The 19,980-nt window shown below is 43.5% G+C and overlaps 1 protein-coding gene across 1 annotated transcript in view; it reads right to left on the bottom strand.

The window, feature by feature from the left end:
* The window catches only part of LOC126184555 (sodium-dependent transporter bedraggled), a 745,492-nt gene that overhangs the window by 250,509 nt on the left and 475,003 nt on the right, over window positions 1-19,980 (bottom strand). Inside the window, exon 6 of the mRNA XM_049926982.1 lies at window positions 6,129-6,247. Within this exon, the coding sequence (XP_049782939.1) occupies window positions 6,129-6,247 (119 nt within the window). The remainder of the gene's footprint in view (window positions 1-6,128; window positions 6,248-19,980) is intronic.

The raw sequence follows: 19,980 nt of genomic DNA, 5'->3' as shown, positions 1-19,980 counted from the left end.
TCGGAATGTGGCTGGACGGTTTGCAGCCAAAACATTAGCGACAGACAAAGGTTGGCTACAACGAATTCCCGCAGTTTTGTAGATTCATTTGCGTGCCAGCGAGACGAATGAACAGGAATGGAATTGTCAAGAAAAATGGAGAAGAAGAAAGTACGATAATAATTTAGGAAAGTGTTCGCGACAGCTGGAGAAATCAGACATTCTCTTTTCATTACGAGCTTGAGCATAGGAGAAAGAGGACATGCGGCAACCAGCCACGATTTGGTTTTGGTTGACTTTATTTACAGACGGCTTACATTCTTCTATCAGAACACGATTCATGTTCCAGGTGGTCAGCTCACGGTAACTCACCTGTAAACCAACGGCCACGTGCCTAGACTGAAGGGTATAGGCCGTCTGCTGATGAAAACGGAAATGCCGTGTGGCTAGGGCCTCCCGTCGGGTAGACCGTTCTCCTGGTGCAAGTCTTTCGAGTTGACGCCACTTCGGCGACTTGCGTGTCGATGGGGATGAAATGATGATGATAAGGACAACACAACACCCAGTCCCTGAGCGGAGAAAATCTCCGAACCAGCCGGGACTCGAACCCGGGCCGTTATGTATGACATTACGTCGCGCTGATCACTCAGCTACCAGGGACGGACATCTGCTGATGAATGCACTGGCCTCTGCTGGCAGTAACTGGCAAGAGCTAAGATGAAGAGGCCCACTCTCCAGCCAGCAGGCAAGGCTGTGTCACGATACACAGGCCAAGCGACGTCCCATCTTGGTGAGCTTAGGTATGTGCCACGTTCTTTTCATTTTTAATATTTCCGACGAGGTCAGTAGTCGAAAAATCGTGCGGAAAAATTGAAGAACGGATTGAAAGCCCAAAAATAACAGAAACCACACTACTGTTGTAACAGTATACTAAACAATCGTATAACTAATTTTCATATTTGGTCCGCTTACTGTTGTTTTTGAGAATTTTCTGTAATTTGTGGAAACTGGTGCAGTATCAGATAGCAAAAAAGTGTTAAAATGGACGGAAACATGCTTACTATGAATTCAGTTAGAACTACACCTTTGGCCTGTATAAAACTAAACTTTCAAACAACAGTGCTAATCTATGTGAGCAGCATATATTTTGCAGTGAATCTCCATTTTAAACACGCATTATATTCGTAATTTTAAGCCAGACAGCAAATTTCAAGTTCATAATGAGGACTAATGTTGCAAATGAGATGTGTTATTTAAAAAATCATAAAATTAACAGCATTTATTGAATGAAAGTGTTGGTTACATCCGAAAAAAATGAAAGCAGTACGCATTACATCACTAAATAATAAATAACGCAAGAAATTACAAATTGCAGTTTACTCAGCGCAATTCATCTTTGTGTACTCCTCTGGGGAAAAACTGGCAATGGCAAAACTTTGTCGAAATATGTCTGATTAAAGAAATAAATCTACTACTTCGCATCGTACTAATCCCAGAAGGAGCCTCTGCGGTTCTCTCGAGAGACAACACTAACCTTCCTTTGTTAACGTGGCATTATTTTACACTAGTGGTAACGCGGGGTCTAGCGGATCCCCATGATATGTTAATGTTGATACATATGCATAATATTAAGAACTAGGTTATTTAATAGAAATTAATTGTGTAGCAACCACATAAATTGTGAAACAGGATCAGTTATTGCGTATTTGAAGAAAAAATGCATTTTATTACATTAGACAAAAGATAACACCTACAGTTATGTTTACACACTATAAACTGAATATTCAGAGGTTCGACAGTCTTCGTCTGATGACTCATTACGATTACCACTTAGACACTGATCACAGGTTGTAAGGAAATGTTTCACGCACATACGTTTTCCACACTGATGACAAGTAAATTGAGTTTTTACATCCTTATTTTTAGACCACAAGAAGCACCTCCTTTTGGCATCTGGCATTTCTTCTTGTACTGGTTTGTCATTAACAGCAGATATTGATCGACTCATTTCTGTTGCCTTTTGGCTAATTTCCCTGCCAAAGCAATCGAATATTGCTCTCTTCTTTACTGGTCTTGCACCAAGCCGAATCCAGTTTCCCAAAGAAAATCCTTCCTTGCCATTTTAAGCATGAGTATGAGAATTTACACCTACTTGCTCGGCACTATCTTCTAACGAACTATCTTCCCAGCCATTAAATAACTGTCAAACGATAATAACAATGAGCAGTACAAGAATGAAAAACTGATGACCGGAAATAAACAGATGCGAGAAGCGATTGCTAGACGGCAGGCAGTGTTGCGAACTTTGATCATATAAATTTAGCTAAACTAAATGTGCTGGGGCTGTGACGGACCCCATATTAACGATTAAAGGTTAAATGAATGGAAATAAGGTAGCTAAGCAAAATAATATTCATTACTCAGAAAAGATACCGTCGCAAACTTAGTACAGTTTTAGCTAACGAGGTAAACCAAGAACTGGCTGCCTTTAACATGCGCAAACCTTATTTACATAATGTAACAAGCGAAATTTTGTTAGAGGAATGTGAAATGAAAAGGTTTTTAAGCTCTATGAGAAAGGCGGGAGGGACTTTCACCGGAATTACAAAAACTTCAGCACGAACGAAAAGCAATACAAATATGAGACAACAGACTTTTTACGAGAGTTGGGTGTTTATCTGCGGATGCGGACACACACAAACAATGCCTCGCTGGGGCAGTAAGTCACGTTTGACGGCTAAATTATCGTACATATGAGATGAAAGCAAGATAGGCATAAGCTAAAATAATTCTCAATGCTCTGGGGTCAGTTTTGATACTTTAGAACAGGGCTTCACAACATACGTGCTCGCGGAGCAAGCTGTGAGCAGCAAGGCGCGAGCACGGAGCAGCGCGAACACGGACCACTACCGGACCAGAGCGGAGAGTGGGGAAAGTCACGTGGGGCACACAACAGCTGCCGCCAGTCAATGTAAATCCGCGGCCACCTGCAGGGATATCACTCACGAATTATTACTGCGACAACGACAAATGAAACAAATAAAGGAGAATGTACACATGCCACATAATTTTATTAGCTTAGTGTATGCCTCTACATTCACATTAATTTGTGAACTGTTACACAATAAAAGGTGTCACTGAAGTGTGGGATTCTCGGTTATCTTGTACTTTTTGCCCTTTACAATTGCGTCTATGTTCGGAGTGATTGTTCTTGTGCATTTTAGGCGCAGCGTGCAGTTTAAATTTCGATCAGACAATGCGTTTCTCAGGCGCGTCTTGTTACATTTCATTGCAGAGAACAGTTGTTCACAAACATGCGTGGAACCGAACATTGATATTATTGTAGCCGCCAGTTTGTGCAAACAAGGAAATATATCCTGAGGGAGGTGTCTCTAGAATTCCAAAATGTTTTTCTTGTTCTGAAATTTGTCTCTGTATTCTCTGTCACACTGCAGGTCAATAATTTCTTGCTGCAGCTCAGGACGAATCTCTTAAATATTCGCTGAATACGGAGAGAACAGATCAAAATCACTGTCTAGTGCTGTCAGATCTTGAAAGCGCTGATCAACTAAACTATGTGAATAACGTTTACAGTCTTTGTGAACATCTTGCACGGATGATAATTTAGGAAAATGAGCTAGGTTTCCTGTTTCCAGCTGACTCACCCAAAGTGTCAATTTCATTTTAAAACCTCGTATTCGATCTATGAAATGAGTAATTAGCAGATCTTTACCTTGTAGTAAAATGTTCAAAGCATTCAGATGGCTAGTTAAATCTGCTAAGAACGCGTGATCATATTCAAACGTGCGCGCGCATTTCCCCTCCCTCCCCTCCCTCCCTACTCCGCGACCTTGCACATGCTCGCGAGCACGTGCGTGAGCAGACGCGAGTACTCGCGCTCAAAACCGGCCAGTTGTTAAGCCCTGCTTTAGAATGTTATCAGCAAAGTAGATAATTATGTCTGTGTGGGGCGTAGCCCCGGAGCAACACGGGGTACGAGCCCCGATCCGGCACAAAGTTTTGGTCTGGCACCAACTTTCGTAGTGTTTACCCTCAAAATTTAAGCATACGTAAAATCATATAAGTGGGAAAATACTGATCATATTCCAGCAGCCTACGATAGATGTTTGCTGGGGTGTAGGCCTACCATTACTGGAGGCGCCGTGGCGAAGACGTATTATCACGGCAGCCTCTCCCTGAACGGAAGGTGCAGCCCAGCCATTACAGATTTTGCACCAATCCACAGCCCTTCAGTTCTTTTAATTGTATTATTTATTACTTTCTTCTTTTGGAGTGATGCTGCCTAACATATTATTATTATTATTATTATTTCTCTTTCCTGTCTCAGACGTTATGTCTGGTTTATTATTATTATTATTGTTATGTACAGATACATTGCCCCTTAGGAAATAACTAGTTAGATGACCTTGTGACCCATTATGTAAGTATTTACCTTCATATCAGAAGACCTATCGCCTTTATCGACGTGTGTAGAGTTTTCCCCACAGGAACTGTAAACGTCTACACTCAGCTCTAATCGCACACGACTCGGAGCACCAGCAAGTACGCTGTTTATACCTACAGTTAATCGCAAACTGAAATACTCTTCATAGACATAAGCACTAACTGGACGTTTCTTTATCTGTGGACACACTGTTACATTTTAAGACCTGTCAGAAGAAATTCAGCCCCTTTCTCACACAACTACATTTCCTTATTGTATCATGTACTGTAAGAAGCATCTTTGAAAAGCCTATTTTGTGCATACTGCATTTTATTGATACATTCGCTTCTTTACCTTGAGTAGATTACGGCGTTCAAGTCCTGCTTTAAATTTGACCACAGTTTAAAGTGTATAAATAATTTATTTTAGGATACGACATATCATTATATAACTAGTTTTTACTATAGTAGAAAGAAAAAAGAAAAATAGAAAAAGGTACCTAATCGAAAATCGAAAAGTTCATTGAACTGAAACATTCGTGCAAAATACTATAGTAGCTAAATCGATTTTGATTTATCATTTTCTATAATCTACGGTTTTATTCTAGGCCCACTATTGGGGTATTCAAAATGACTGATACGGCGAAACCAGTTTAGCCACAGCAATAATTTTTGGAAGGATTTGGCTGTAGTAAACTTTATTGTTAAAAGAAATGTGCTCGCCGATGCCCTCCGCCAACAATGTGGCAAACTTGAACTAGTGGAAGATCGGTCGTTGCCATTAAGTAATAAGCAGGAGGAAGATAGATGCGCATAATTACCTGAAGAAATACGACAAAAAGACACGTTTTGTATAGCTTTCTTTGTGCCGAGATGCGTTTCGGGCTATCACTCGTCAATAAATTTATATATTCGTCAGTATAACGTTTTTATCCACAGAATTTTGAGCAATGTAACTGTCTTTCTCAAAATACAGCCGATAATGACGTTATACTGACAAATATATAAATATATTGCCCCATTTGAAGATGTATGAAAGCCACTGCCCAAAAATAAAACTATAGAAAAAGTAACTGGTTGCTGAATTTCTTCAAATAATCCAATCCAAAATCATAAAGTACAACTACCGCTGTCACGGATAAATTAATATAGATGCCTATAGTTGGGGACTGTAATGCATGAAAATCTTTGTCGGAACTGTTCGTAAGCGACACATTTCTGTACTCAATATTGAGCGATGCTTTAGGTGGTGTAAAGAGAGACGGCATCGGACGGAGGGTCACTGGAAACTTGTGATTTGGAATGACGAATTACGCTATGCCCTGTCGCAAACCGATGGAGGTTTTGTGTGTGGCTAGGGGCTGGACAACGTTACTTGCCACTATCTGTGGTACCATCACTGAAGCACGGAGGAGGTAGTGTTACGGTAGCGGTTGCTTTTCGTGCTCACCTTATTGTGCTAAATACGGAAGGATATGAATGAATTTTGTAGCATTATGTATTGCTTAGAGTAGAGGAACAGTTCGTCGACGATGATTATTTGTACAGTATGACAATGCAACCTGTCATAAAGCAGCATCTGTGGGGCCTGCCCAGACTCCCGATCTGAACCCAATGGAGCGGCTCGTCCTCTCATTGGTAACCTACTTGCGTCTGCAGTCAGTTTTTTGTGGAGTAAACGGAAGTGCTGAGTCGGCGCTTCTTACCTGGAGGCAGAGGAGTGCGAGACTGCGATTTCGCCATCGCTGGGCAGTCGAGGAGCCGAAGGAAAAACCGACTCCGACGCCAACTGCACACATGTCGCCGACTGCGGTCGCTCGCTCACCTGCCAACAAATCAAGAGCTCATACAACCAATCCAACACTATGTCTCCTTGACTCACTGCTCACGATTAGAAATGCTACACACATAACGAACAGCAAGTTGGCCCATTTAATCTTCAGGCATGGCTTTCTACTGATCTGATGGACTAAAGTTGGAATTCATTTTCATGAATCCGGAAGTAAACCTTTTTTATTCTTTATTGATCATTTTAATTCCCTAATATTTGAAGGGGGAAGGTAAATTGATTACAGCCATAATGCAGCTCTTCAGTCAGATAAAGTTAAAAATAACATTTTCTACAGTTAAAACTTTTAGTTTACTATTTTAATCGTTTAACTTAAAAGCTTAATATAACAGGATTAAAATATAATAAAATTGTTTATTTTCATGATTTACTACAAATTACAGATGGTGATAATTTGGCTGGTGTTAAGACGGCGACGACGGCAATGACGACGGCAACTATTACGAATATGGTAATGACTATGACCATGACTATAACGTAAAAGACGACGATTTCTGTATTAACGACGACGACTATGTAGCATCTGGCAGTTCCGTCGAGATCAGTTTCCAGTAAATGCTGTACGGGTACGTGGAGGGATGAGAGAAAATATGACAATACAGATCTGTGAGCGGGGAATACACTGAAAAATCAAAACATTACGACTGCTGCTCACCGCGACGCTGAATGCTGTCTGGTGCCGGCCGGTGTGGCCGAGTAGTTCTGGGCGCTTCAGTCTGGAACCACGCGACCGCTACGGTCGCAGGTTCGAATCCTGCCTCGGACATAGATGTGTGTGATGTCCTTACGTTGTAGTTCTAAGTTCTAGGGGACTGATGACCTCAGACGTTAAGTCCCATAGTGCTCAGAGCCATTTGAACCATTTGAATGCTGTCTGATGACGTTGCGGGCACGTGACAGAAGTATGTAAACGGAGCAGGCACAGACGGGAGATCACACTAGCGAAGATATGGGCTGCATATGGGGAAATCCATTGAAATAAGCGCCTTTGACAAAGGGCAGATTATTATTACGCAAAGTCTGTGAACAAGCATTTTGAAAATGGCGAAGGTGACCCAATGTTCACGTGATACGGTCGTGAGAATCTACGGAAAGAGGTAGAAAGACAATGAAACTACCACAAGGCGCTAAATGGTTGAACGTGCGTTTCGAAGGCTTGTATGCTCTGTAATAGGCATCTCTGCCTGGAGAGCGCAATGCTGGTGCACGCACAAGTGTTTGGGAGCATCATACATTGTTGAACATGGATCTCCGCAGCAGACCACCAATACGTATTCACATGTTGACCCAACGACCTCTTACATTACGACTGAATTCGACACGGGATCATCGGGATTCGTCGGTCGATCAATAGAAACGTGTCAGCTCTTCGGGTAAATCACATTTTTGCTACGCTAGGTCGAAGGTCGTCTCCACAAGCCCTGCCATCGAGGTGAGCGGCAGCTCGAAACGTGCAGCGCGCCATGGACGCAGGTTGGTGGAGACAGTATTATACTATGGGAGACATTCTCCTGCGTTTGCATGGGACCTGTGGTAGTAACCGAAAACACGCTGACAGTTGCGAACCACCTGCATCCCTTCATGTTTGATGTCTTCCCCAACAGCGATGTTATTTTTCAGAAGTATAATTGTCCGTGTCTCGAAGCCGGAACAGGGCTACAGTGGTTTCAGGAACAATAGTGAACTCACGTTGATGTCTCGGCGACCAGATTCGCCTAATGTAAATCCTATGGAACCCATCTGGGCCGCTATCGGGCGGCATCACCGCATACGCAAATCAGCCCATTATTTACACTATCTACATGACCTGTTCATAGACATCGAATGCTACGTGCCTCCGTAAACATAATAACGGACTGTTGGATCATTGATACGCAGTATCAGTGATATATTTCGTTCCACAGACGGACAAACAAGCTATTGAGCAAGTGGTCATAAAGCTTTACTCATCAGTGTATGCTGGGGTGGAAGTGGGCCGAGTAAGAGGAGGCTGGGACAAAAAAGAGTGAGGGTGGTCCGAGCTTGGAAGGGTTCTTGGAACCTTGATCTAAGGAATGGATATGGGGCCAGAGCTGAAACTGGTACAATGGTTAGACATCAGCACCGATTTCTGATTCAGGAAGAGGGTGTCTTTTGAAGTTGCCTTGGGACATGATATGGAGGGAGTGCAGGTGAAGGAATGGCTGATGGCTGGACTTGGTGGTTCAGACGTGGCAGCAACCCTGGATTGGAGAGGTCTGGAAGACTAGGGGTTATGTAGGATTTGAGAAGATGTTGGACTATTTTAAGGAGAGGTTGGGAGAGGGTTTTTTTCAACGGGTCAAATGGTACATGTGTGAAAGACCAGATGGGTATGCAAGGCGTGGTGGAGTGCATAGAGGTCTAGGACTTGAAATGAGGTGTAGAATTTTGGAGGTGTGGAGCCACAATACTTTGGCAGAGGAGAGGATGAGTCAGATACGGCTTCTGTAGTTGTACTGCTGTAGGTCATTACCTCGAATGTAACCAGACCTCAGCAAATATCCCACCCCTTCCTACCTCCCTTACGATCACCAACATTAGCACCTAACTAAAATTTGGAATAATAAAGAATTTTCTTCCATCACTTTTAATGTTAAAATGACGAGAGATAAACGATATTTAGTTTTTGTAGGTGTTTCATTGAAACATGAACTAATGATTTACTGAAATAATTGATACTGCATATTTCTAACAACCGTTTTATTATAGAATTATGAAGCAATTCTCAGTGCATCACAAATGTGCTTACAGCTGCCTCTCAGAAAAGAAAGCTAACTCTCCACAGTGAGTGTAGACATTTGCTACTAAACACGCTTCCTTTGCAGCACTCTTATCACCAGCAACACTTGTTTGACTATACCATACACACCCATTTAAAATCAACCAAGATAACATGTACGCTCTACATTGATCAGAAACATCATGACGCCGCGCGGGGTAGCCGCTCAGTCTTGGGCGCCTTGCTACGGTTCGCGCGGCTTCCCCCTTCGGAGGTTCGAGTCCTCCCTCGGGCATGGATGTGTGTGTTGTCCTTAGCGTAAGTTAGGTTAAGTAGTTTTTAAGCCTAGGGACCGATGACCTCAGCAGTTTGGTTCCATAGGAAATTACCACAAATTTCCAAATTTTCCAAACGTTATGACCACCTATCTAATAGCTGGTATGTTCACTTCTAGCACAGATAACAGCGGCGACGCATCGTGGCATGGAAGCAATGAGGCCTTGGTAGGTCGCTGGACGGAGTTGGCACCACATCTGCAAACACAAGTCATCTAACTCGCGTAAATTCCGGGGAGGGGGAGGGCAATGAGTTCTGACGCCACATTCAATCACATCCATCTACATCTACATTTATACTCCGCAAGCCACCCAACGGTGTGTGGCGGAGGGCATTCTATGTGCCACTGTCATTACCTCCCTTTCCTGTTCCAGTCGCGTATGGTTCGCGGGAAGAATGACTGTCTGAAAGCCTCTGTGCGTACTCTAATCTCTCTCATTTTACATTCGTGATCTCCTCGGGAGGTATAAGTAGGGGGAAGCAATATATTCGATACCTCATCCAGAAACGCACCCTCTCGAAACCTGGCCAGCAAGCTACACCACGATGCAGAGCGCCTCTCTTGCAGAGTCTGCCACTTGAGTTGTTAAACATCTCCGTAACGCTATCACGGTTACCAAATAACCCTGTGACGAAACGCGCCGCTCTTCTTTGGATCTTCTCTATCTCCTCCGTCAACCCGATCTGGTACGGATCCCACACTGATGAGCAATACTCAAGTATAGGTCGAACGAGTGTTTTGTAAGCCACCTCCTTTGTTGATGGACTACATTTTCTAAGGACTCTCCCAATGAATCTCAACCTGGTACCCGCCTTACCAACAATTAATTTTATATGATCATTCCACTTCAAATCGTTCCGCACGCATACTCCCAGATATTTTACAGAAGTAACTGCTACTAGTGTTTGTTCCGCTATCATATAATCATACAATAAAGGATCCTTCTTTCTATGTATTCGCAATACATTACATTTGTCTATGTTAAGGGTCAGTTGCCACTCCCTGCACCAAGTGCCTATCCGCTGCAGATCTTCCTCCATTTCGCTACAATTTTCTAATGCTGCAACTTCTCTGTATACTACAGCATCATCCGCGAAAAGCCGCATGGAACTTCCAACACTATCTACTAGGTCATTTATATATATTGTGAAAAGCAATGGTCCCATAACACTCCCCTGTGGCACGCCAGAGGTTACTTTAACGTCTGTAGACGTCTCTCCGTTGATAACAACATGCTGTGTTCTGTTTGCTAAAAACTCTTCAATCCAGCCACACAGCTGGTCTGATATTCCGTAGGCTCTTACTTTGTTTATCAGGCGACAGTGCGGAACTGTATCGAACGCCTTCCGGAAGTCAAGAAAAATAGCATCTACCTGGGAGCCTGTATCTAATATTTTCTGGGTCTCATGAACAAATAAAGCGAGTTGGGTTTCACACGATCTCTGTTTCCGGAATCCATGTTGATTCCTACATAGTAGATTCTGAGTTTCCAAAAACGACATGATACTCGAGCAACTCATCCCAGATGAGTTCGAGCGGATTCAGATCTGGCGAGTTGAGGTGCCAGTACATCAATTGGAAATCGCCGCTGTGTTCCTCGAACCACTCTATGACTCTCCAGGTCTTGTGACATTGCGAATTATCTTGCTAAAAATGCCATGGACGTGGGGAAACATGATCGTCGTGAAGGGGTGTACGTGGCCTGCAACCAGTGTACGATACTCCTTGGCCATCATCGTGCCTTGCACGGGGTCCGCTGGACCCATGGATGCCCACGTGAATGTTCCCCAGAGCTTAATGGAAACGCCACTAACGTCTCCGACGCGCAGTACAGATATCAAGGAGCTGTTCCCGTCGAAAACGACAGATTCGCCACCTCCCGTCGGCAAGATGAAGAAGGTATCGGAATTCATCAGACCATGCAACGCTCTGCCACAGCGCCAACTTCCAGTGCCGATGGTCATGTGCCCATTTCAGTTGTAGTTGCCGATGACGTTGTGTTAACTTTGGCACAAGCATGAGTCCTCGACTGCGGAGGCCCATCGTTCGGAGTGTTCGCTGGACTGTGTATTCAGATACACTTGTATTTTGCGCAGTATTGAAGTCTGATGTTAGTTCCGCCACAGTTCGGCGCCTGTCCTGTTCTATCAATTTCCCCATTCCACGACGTCTGACATCTGTAATGATTGATGGCCGCCCAATCCCACAATGTCTGGACGTGGCCTCACCTTGATTTCGCCACATGTTGAAGACACGCACCACAGCACTCCTCTAACACTCGACAAGTCGCGCAGTTTCCGAAATGCTCGTAGCGAGCCTCCGCACCATCACAGTTTCACTCGGTCAGACTCCGATAGATCGCACGACTTTCCTACACGTACGATGGTTCGAAAGGCTCTGAGCACTATGGTACTTAACATCTGAGGCCATCAGTCCCCTAGAACTTAGAACTACTTAAACCTAACTAACGTAAGGACATCACACACATCCATGCCCGAGGCAGGATTCTAACCTGCAACCGTAGCAGCCGCTTGGTTACGGATTGAAACGCCTAGAACCGCTCGACCACAGCAGCCGGCTCCCACACGCATGCCTTCTACACACTTTGAGTACGCTTATTGACACTACATCGACCGTGGGTGTGTCTGACTAGGAGTCATTCGTCGCCAGGTGACGCTGCTATCGCCTGGTCGGGCTTATATCGATAGTAGGTCGGTGGTCATAATGTTCTGGCTGATCAGTGTATACTTATAGTTTGTAAATCGCTAAGCTTTCAGTCTGCCATTGTTTTGTGTCTAACCAGTGCCAGTAATAATAATACAGGGCTATTACAAATAATTGAAGCGACTTCATAAATTCACTGTAGCTCCAATCATTGACATATGGTCACGACACACTACAGATACGTAGAAAAACTCATAAAGTTTTGTTCGGCTGAAGCCGCACTTCAGGTTTCTGCCGTCAGAGCGCTCGAGAGCGCAGTGAGACAAAATGGCGACAGGAGCAGAGAAAGCGTATGTCGTGCTTGAAATGCATTCACATCAGTCAGTCATAACAGTGCAACGACACTTCAGGACGAAGTTCAACAAAGATCCACCAACTGATAACTCCATTCGGCGATGGCATGCGCAGTTTAAAGCTTCTGGATGCCTCTGTAAGGGGAAATTAACGGGTCGGCCTGCAGTGAGCGAGAAACGGTTGAACGCGTGCGGGCAAGTTTCACGCGTAGCCCGCGGAAAATTGGCTCATGCCACAACTGGAGACCGACAGCGCCGACTTCATCTTTCAACAGGATGGTGCCCCACCGCACTTCGATCATGATGTTCGGCATTTCTTAAACAGGAGATTGGAAAACCGATGGATCGGTCGTGGTGGAGATCATGATCAGCAATTCATGTCATGGTCTCCACGCTCTCCCGACTTAACCCCATGCGATTTCTTTCTGTGGGGTTATGTGAAAGATTCAGTGTTTAAACCTCCTCTACCAAGAAACGTGCCAGAACTGCGAGCTCGCATCAACGATGCTTTCGAACTCATTGATAGGGACATGCTGCGTCGAGTGTTGGAGGAACTTGATTATCGGCTTGATGTCTGCCGAATCACTAAAGGGGCACATATCGAACATTTGTGAATGCCTAAAAAACTTTTTGAGTTTTTGTATGTTTGTGCAAAGCATTGTGAAAATATCTCAAATAATAAAGTTATTGTAGAGCTGTGAAATAGCTTCAATCATTTGTAATAACCCTGTAATAGTTTTACAGTTTTCTTCATAGGTGTTGTTCTGAAGCTGCGGTGTGAATTCTATACGCCAAAGTAAAAATGCACAGAAATTTTAATTGCACTTTACCTGTTTCAACAGATCAATCTGTCATCTTCATAAGTTTCATAGAGAGTTACAGCATAGGTTAACCAAGGTCAAATATGGATCGGACGATAAAATCGTCCTGCAGACAATAAGTAAATATATAAGAAGTTTGTTAAAAAGAAACGTACAACAACAAAGTATAAAAAAGTTAGTTAAAAACGAATCTACTGTAGTTGAGCTATCAGCCGGCACGGTAGCTCAGCCTGTTCGGTCAGAGAGCCAGTTGGCCTTTGTAATAAAAAACTGAGTGGAAGGATCAACCACCGAACTTGAACAGGATGTCTTGCGACGTCCGCAACGACCAAACACAACGATAAAAAAAAAGTTTGATTTTGCTAAGTTTTTGGATTTGTTCTTTAATAATTACTGCTAGAGGTTCTGTTTATTTAAGTTCTTATCATTCTAATTTTTTTATCTTTATGGTCTTAATTTTGATGATTATGCTTTATTGTTCGTTTGCTAGATTGAGCCTTCAAAGCTATTGAATAATCAGACACCTCCGTTGAAGTACATTAGCCAGTGACACATGGCAAAAAGTAGGTATTTTTTACTGATTCTCTGTAGGGTGTCTTTCTCGTCTAATCCGATATAACGTCGGCTTGTGTATGCCTTCAGCCTGTATTAAAAGTCTGAAGATGATACATTAATCTGTGAAAACCGGTAAAAGAGAAATTAAAATTTAAGTGCAGCTGACGATTGACTTTTATTTTATTGAAAACAACACCAATAATAATAATAATAATAATAATAAACAAAGCTCCGTACGCACTCCAATAATTTAGCAGCCATTACATACTTACTATTTTGTTGTGTTCTCAATTAGCTCGTTTGTTCAAAATGTTCAAATGTGTGTGGATTCCTAAGGGACCAAACTGCTGCGGTCATCGGTCCCTAGACTAACACACTACATAAACTGACTTAAACTAACATATGCAAGGAACAACACACACACCCACGCCCGAGGGAGGACTCGAACCTCCGACGGGAGGGGCCGCGCAATCCGTGACATGGCGCCTCAAACCGCACAGCCACTCCGCGCGGCTAGCTCGTTTGTCTTTTGCAAAGTGAATGCTAGAGCAATTTCAGGTTGCGACGGTACAGCCCCCCAAAATGTGGTCATAAACTTTTGAGAGCGGACGCGGCTGTACCTGCGCGGTTTGTTGTGGGTTGAATGAGAGACGTAGCTCTGTGAGCGCGAGTAAGAGGTGTGGAAACAGGACAGGCACGTGGGGGCCCACTGCGCCACCAGCTTTCAAGTTCCACCGCTGGATGTCGGCGCCCTTTGAGGAGGAGGAAAGTAGTGTTTAACGTTTAGTCGACAACGAGGTCATCAGCGATGGACCACAAACTCGGATTAGGGAAGGATGGGGAAGGAAGGCGGCCGTGCCCTTTCGAAGGAACCATCCCGGCAATTTGCCTTAAGCGATTTAGGGAGATCACGTGAAACCTAAATCAGGATGACCGGACGCGGCTTTGAACCTTCGTCCTCCAGAATGAGAGTCCAGTGTGCTAACCACTGTGCTGCTATCCTGCTCGGTCGTCGGCGCGCTTTGAGCCTCTGCTATTGGGTAAATCTGGAAATATGAAAAATTCTGGTGACTAGCAGACGTTCAGGATGCTCTGAAAACACGTGGTAGGATTTTTCCTTGCTCTCTGGCCGTTGGCTGCAGAGAATGGAGGAAAAGGCCGCCATGAATGGCCAGAGGGACCAGCAAAAATGCAGAACGTAAGATATCTGAATAAAGAGTGATCTCATTAAGATACTGGAAAGCCAGTACCACAAATAACAGACGCTCCCTCGGTACGGTGCATAGTTTCTGCGTTTTTATATGTTACTTAGGAGAAGAAGAACTTGTTAGCCGAGATCGCCATAAGAAACTTTATTATAGATAATCAGTTTGGGTAAAACTAAGTTACCATCTCCAGATCATCATAACGGTTATTTCAAACATCTTGTGCCTGCTACACACATCTTTCAGCTGACGGTCTTGTGACGTCCTGGTATGCATGACGTGATATATTATGGGAACAAAATGTTTTGGCGAACTGTGATGTACATAGTAATTTTAATTATGACGTGCCAACGCACGCTCATTTCATGTTTTATGTACATGGAAATTCAACAGAAGGATTTTGTGTAGCTGGCACAAGACGTTTGTTAATAATGTTTATGAAGTTCTGAAGATGTAACTTAGTTGTACCGAAACCGGTTATCTACAGTAAAGTTCTTTTATAGCGATCTCGCCTAAGAAGTTCTTCCTCTCATGCGTAATCACTACAGATCGCCCCTTCAAGCTCAACATGAGTAAACTAATTAACATTTATGTTAAATATTTTGTTAACAGTATAAGCTTTAAAAATGAGTAACTTGACGACACCTTTACCGATTTTTATAAACGAAGTATCTATGAATAAGACTCATAGAGCTCTATCAAATAATCAAAACAGAATTGTTATAAACATTACTAGTTTTGAAATAAAGGCTGGGATGTGTATTTCACGGGGGAAAATAGTGAATTTTAGCTGTAAGATTAAGTAATATGTTAAAAGTAGCGGCAGTATCGTAAAATAAACACAGTCAGAAAATATGAGTTTGCTTACTGTTGATTGTTTACATCTATTAACGAAAATATAACAACAAATAACGTTTTTATGATAGTATTGAAATTTAGGAGAAAACTGGAGAATGTAATGAAAAACTGAAGGCAGCAATGAAAAGCTGAGAACAGTTTCACGCAAATTCATCTACAATACATATATACTGGGATATATTTATAGTTTTTATATGCTCTGGAAGAAAGAAAGTATACTTTTTGATTCATAAATAGCCGTCGAAAAAACCGTTGCAATATTTCGAAGTGCGCTAGATAGTGCATGGGTTTGTTTAAATTCTCACACTGTCGTATTAACATTCAGTACAGTCAGTTCATAAACTTGTTACTGTGAGAAGAACAAGAAATAAATCAAAATTTTTATATGCTTTAATATGTGAGTGTAATGAACTCTCTTTACGCAACTTCCTGCCTGCAATTGGTAGTTCCTTTTTCGTAGTTGACGATTTTGTAGCGAATGCGACTTGTCGTTGATTGCCGCTAGACTTTAACGCAGGCAATTTTTGTTTAAAAAAATCCAACCATTCACTATGGCCCTTGTTAGAATGCTACCAACTGGCACGTTGACTCATTGATAATCTGCATACTAGTGTTGGAAGTTCCTAGCTAATTAAGTTATTTTTTGGACATAAACTTTTAAGAGACAGTTTCAGTTCCTTTTTTATTATTACTGTGGACCTGAACTGAACACAGAAGTCGCATAGTCGATTGCAGTAACTGCCTATAGCTCGGAGACGTCGTTCTCATTGATATTTAAGGATACAGCGGGTTGACAAAAATATGTAAACACCAAAAACACAACGCATTACCATGCCTAATATGGTGTAGGAAAACCGATGGCCCTCAAAACAGCTTCCAGTGGTCTCACAATGGATAAATACAGGTCCTGTATGGTTTGCAAAGGAATATTATATCGTTCTTCCCGCAAAAAGTGGCGAGTTCACGTAACGATGATGGACGCGGAAAACCATCACGCATCCTTCTCTCTAAAATAGATCACAAAGGCTCAATAATAGTGTGATCTGGTGACTGCGATGGGCAGGGGACACGCGATAATTCATCCTCTTGCTCACATAACCAGTCCTGGATGATGCGAACTATGTGAACATGAGCCCTATCGTCTTGGAGCACGGAGACAGCATTGCGGAACGAACAGTATGTAATGAGATAGATGTGATCAGCCAAAATGGTAACATTATCCTTTGCAGTAACGTGACTTTGCAGAGTGCTCACAGGACCCATGGAATACCACGATAAGGCTGCCCAAATCATCAACTAAACCGCGCCACGTTTCATTCTTGGACCGTAAACTCGGCCGAAAGTTGGCAACAGTGTGCAACAAGACTCGTCCCACCAAAGGGTCACCATGGTTTTTATGGCTTTTATGGGTTTGGCACCGCGTTTTCCTGTTACGAGCATTTTCTTCACTGCTGAGTTATTTTGGAATTCCAGCTCGCCTGAAATTCCCTGCTTATAGAGAGCCCTTCGGATTGTTTTGGTGCTGACAGGGTTCGAGAGTGCGACATTCAGTTCTGTGGCGAGTTTGGCAGCTGCCATTTTCTTACTGTTCGTCACGATCCTCTTCAGTAACCATCTGTCGCGATCACTCAACAAAACCCTTTCGTCCATGTTGTGACTTAGCGGATGATGTTTCTCCGCTTTTCAAGTATGTGGTATGAATCTTCGATATGGTGTCTCTTGAAATACCAAACACTTCGGCTACGTTGGTTACAAAATGGCTCAAATGGCTCTGAGCACTATGGGACTTAACATCTGAGGTCATCAGTCCCCTAGAACTTAGAACTACACTACTGGCCATTAAAATTGCTACACTACGAAGATGACGTGCTACAGACGCGAAATTTAACCGACAGGAAGAAGATGCTGTGATATGCAAATGATTAGCTTTTCAGAGCACTCACACAAGGTTGGCGCCGGTGGCGACACCTACAACGTGCTGACATGAGGAAAGTTTCCAACCGATTTCTCATACGCAAACAGCAGTTGACCGGCGTTGCCTGGTGAAACGTTGTTGTGATGCCTCGTGTAAGGTGGAGAAATGGGTACTATCACGTTTCCGACTTTGATAAAGGTCGGATTGTAGCCTATCGCGATTGCGGTTTATCGTATCGCGACACTGCTGCTCGCGTTGGTCGAGATCCAATGACTGCTAGCAGAATATGGAATCGGTGGGTTCAGGAGGGTAATACGAAACGCCATGCTGGATCCCAACGGCCTCATATCACTAGCAGTCGAGATGACAGGCATCTTATCCGCATGGCACTAACGGATCGTGCAGCCACGTCTCGATCCCTGAGTCAACAGATGGGAACGTTTGCAATTCAACAACCATCTGCACGAACAGTTCGACGACGTTTGCAGCAGCATGGACTGTTAGCTCGGAGACCATGGCTGCGGTAACCCTTGACGCTGCATCACAGACAAGAGCGCCTGCGATGGTGTACTCAACGACGAACCTGGGTGCACGAATGGCAAAACGTCATTTTTTCGGACGAATCCAGGTTCTGTTTACAGCATCATGATGGTCGCATCCGTGTTTGGCGACATCGCGGTGAACGCACATTGGAAGCGTGTATTCGTCATCGCCATACTGGCATATCACCGGGCATGATGGTATGGGGTACCATTGGTTACACTTCTCGGTCACCTCTTGTTCGCATTGACGGCACTTTGAACAGTGGATGTTACATTTCAGATGTGTTACGACGCGTGGCTCTACCCTTCAGTCGATACCTGCGAAACCCTACATTTCAGCAGGATAATGCACGACCGCATGTTGCCGGTCCTGTTCGTGCCTTTCTGCATACAGAAAATGTTCGACTGCTGCCCTGGGCAGCACTTTCTCCATATTTCTCACCAACTGAAAACGTCTGGTCAGTGGTGGCCGAGCAACTGGCTCGTTACAATACGCCAGTCACTACTGCTGATGAACTGTGGTATCGTGTTGAAGCTGCATGGGCAGCTGTACCTATACACGCCATCCAAGCTCTGTTTGACTCAATGCCCAGGCGTATCAAGGCCGTTATTACGACCAGAGGTGGTTGTTCTGGGTACTGATTTCTCAGGATCTATGCACCCAAATTGCGTGAAAATGTAATCACATGTCAGTTCTAGTATAATATATTTGTCCAGCGAATACCCGTTTATCATCTGCATTTCTTCTTGGTGTAGCAATTTTAATGGCCAGTAGTGTACTTAAAACTAACTAACCTAAGGACATCACACTCATCCATGCCCGAGGCAGGATTCGAACCTGCGACCGGAGCGGTCGCGCGGCTCCAGACTAAAGCGTCTATAACCGCTCGGCCACAGCGGCCTGCTCCTTGATTACAAGAACCACCAACAATACGAGTACCAACAATTTGCCCACGTTCTAATTCACTTATCTCCAACATAATGCACTCACACCTACACGGAACACTGTTCTGATCACGACTGACATGCAACGTATTGTGGACGCTGCACTGGTGACGTTCACGGTCGAACTCAACATTGCAACCTGCAGGCCCTGCTAGCGACTGAATTTATGCTCAAACGTGCGTCTCTTGCATTGTTTCCATATTTTAGGCCCAATCCTTTGTGTGACATAAATGTAAAACTATTAATGTCATAGATACATGGTACAATGCAGAAAGTAGGTCCCCTCCTATGTGTGTAGTGAATGGATATGTAAGGAAGATGCTGTTCATCATTCCTTTCACAAGCTGTAACCTCCATCAAATTGTGTCACACGTTAATCCTGGTGTTTGAAAAGGAATTGAATTATTGGTAACTCATGTAATCAGTATAACAGTCTTATGAAATAGTTATAATACTAACGATCTGCCGGCCGCGGTGGTCTAGCGGTTCTGGCGCTGCAGTCCGGAACCGCGGGACTGCTACGGTCGCAGGTTCGAATCCTGCCTCGGGCATGGGTGTGTGTGATGTCCTTAGGTTAGTTAGGTTTAAGTAGTTCTAAGTTCTAGGGGACGTATGACCTAAGATGTTGAGTCCCATAGTGCTCAGAGCCATTTGAACCATTTGAACTAACGATCTTTTAAAAATAATTTGGTTTCGTGACCGAAAAACAATCGAGCATTTTTATTTTTAGCCCCTCAGAAATTTTCTCTCAGGTTGAGGACCGCTGCTGTAGAT

The sequence above is a fragment of the Schistocerca cancellata genome, chromosome 4 (genome assembly GCF_023864275.1).
Source record: "Schistocerca cancellata isolate TAMUIC-IGC-003103 chromosome 4, iqSchCanc2.1, whole genome shotgun sequence".
In the NCBI taxonomy this organism is placed as follows: Eukaryota; Metazoa; Arthropoda; class Insecta; order Orthoptera; family Acrididae; genus Schistocerca; species Schistocerca cancellata.
Note: the sequence above shows the minus strand (reverse complement) of the source record. Positions and strands in the feature narration are given on the sequence as shown.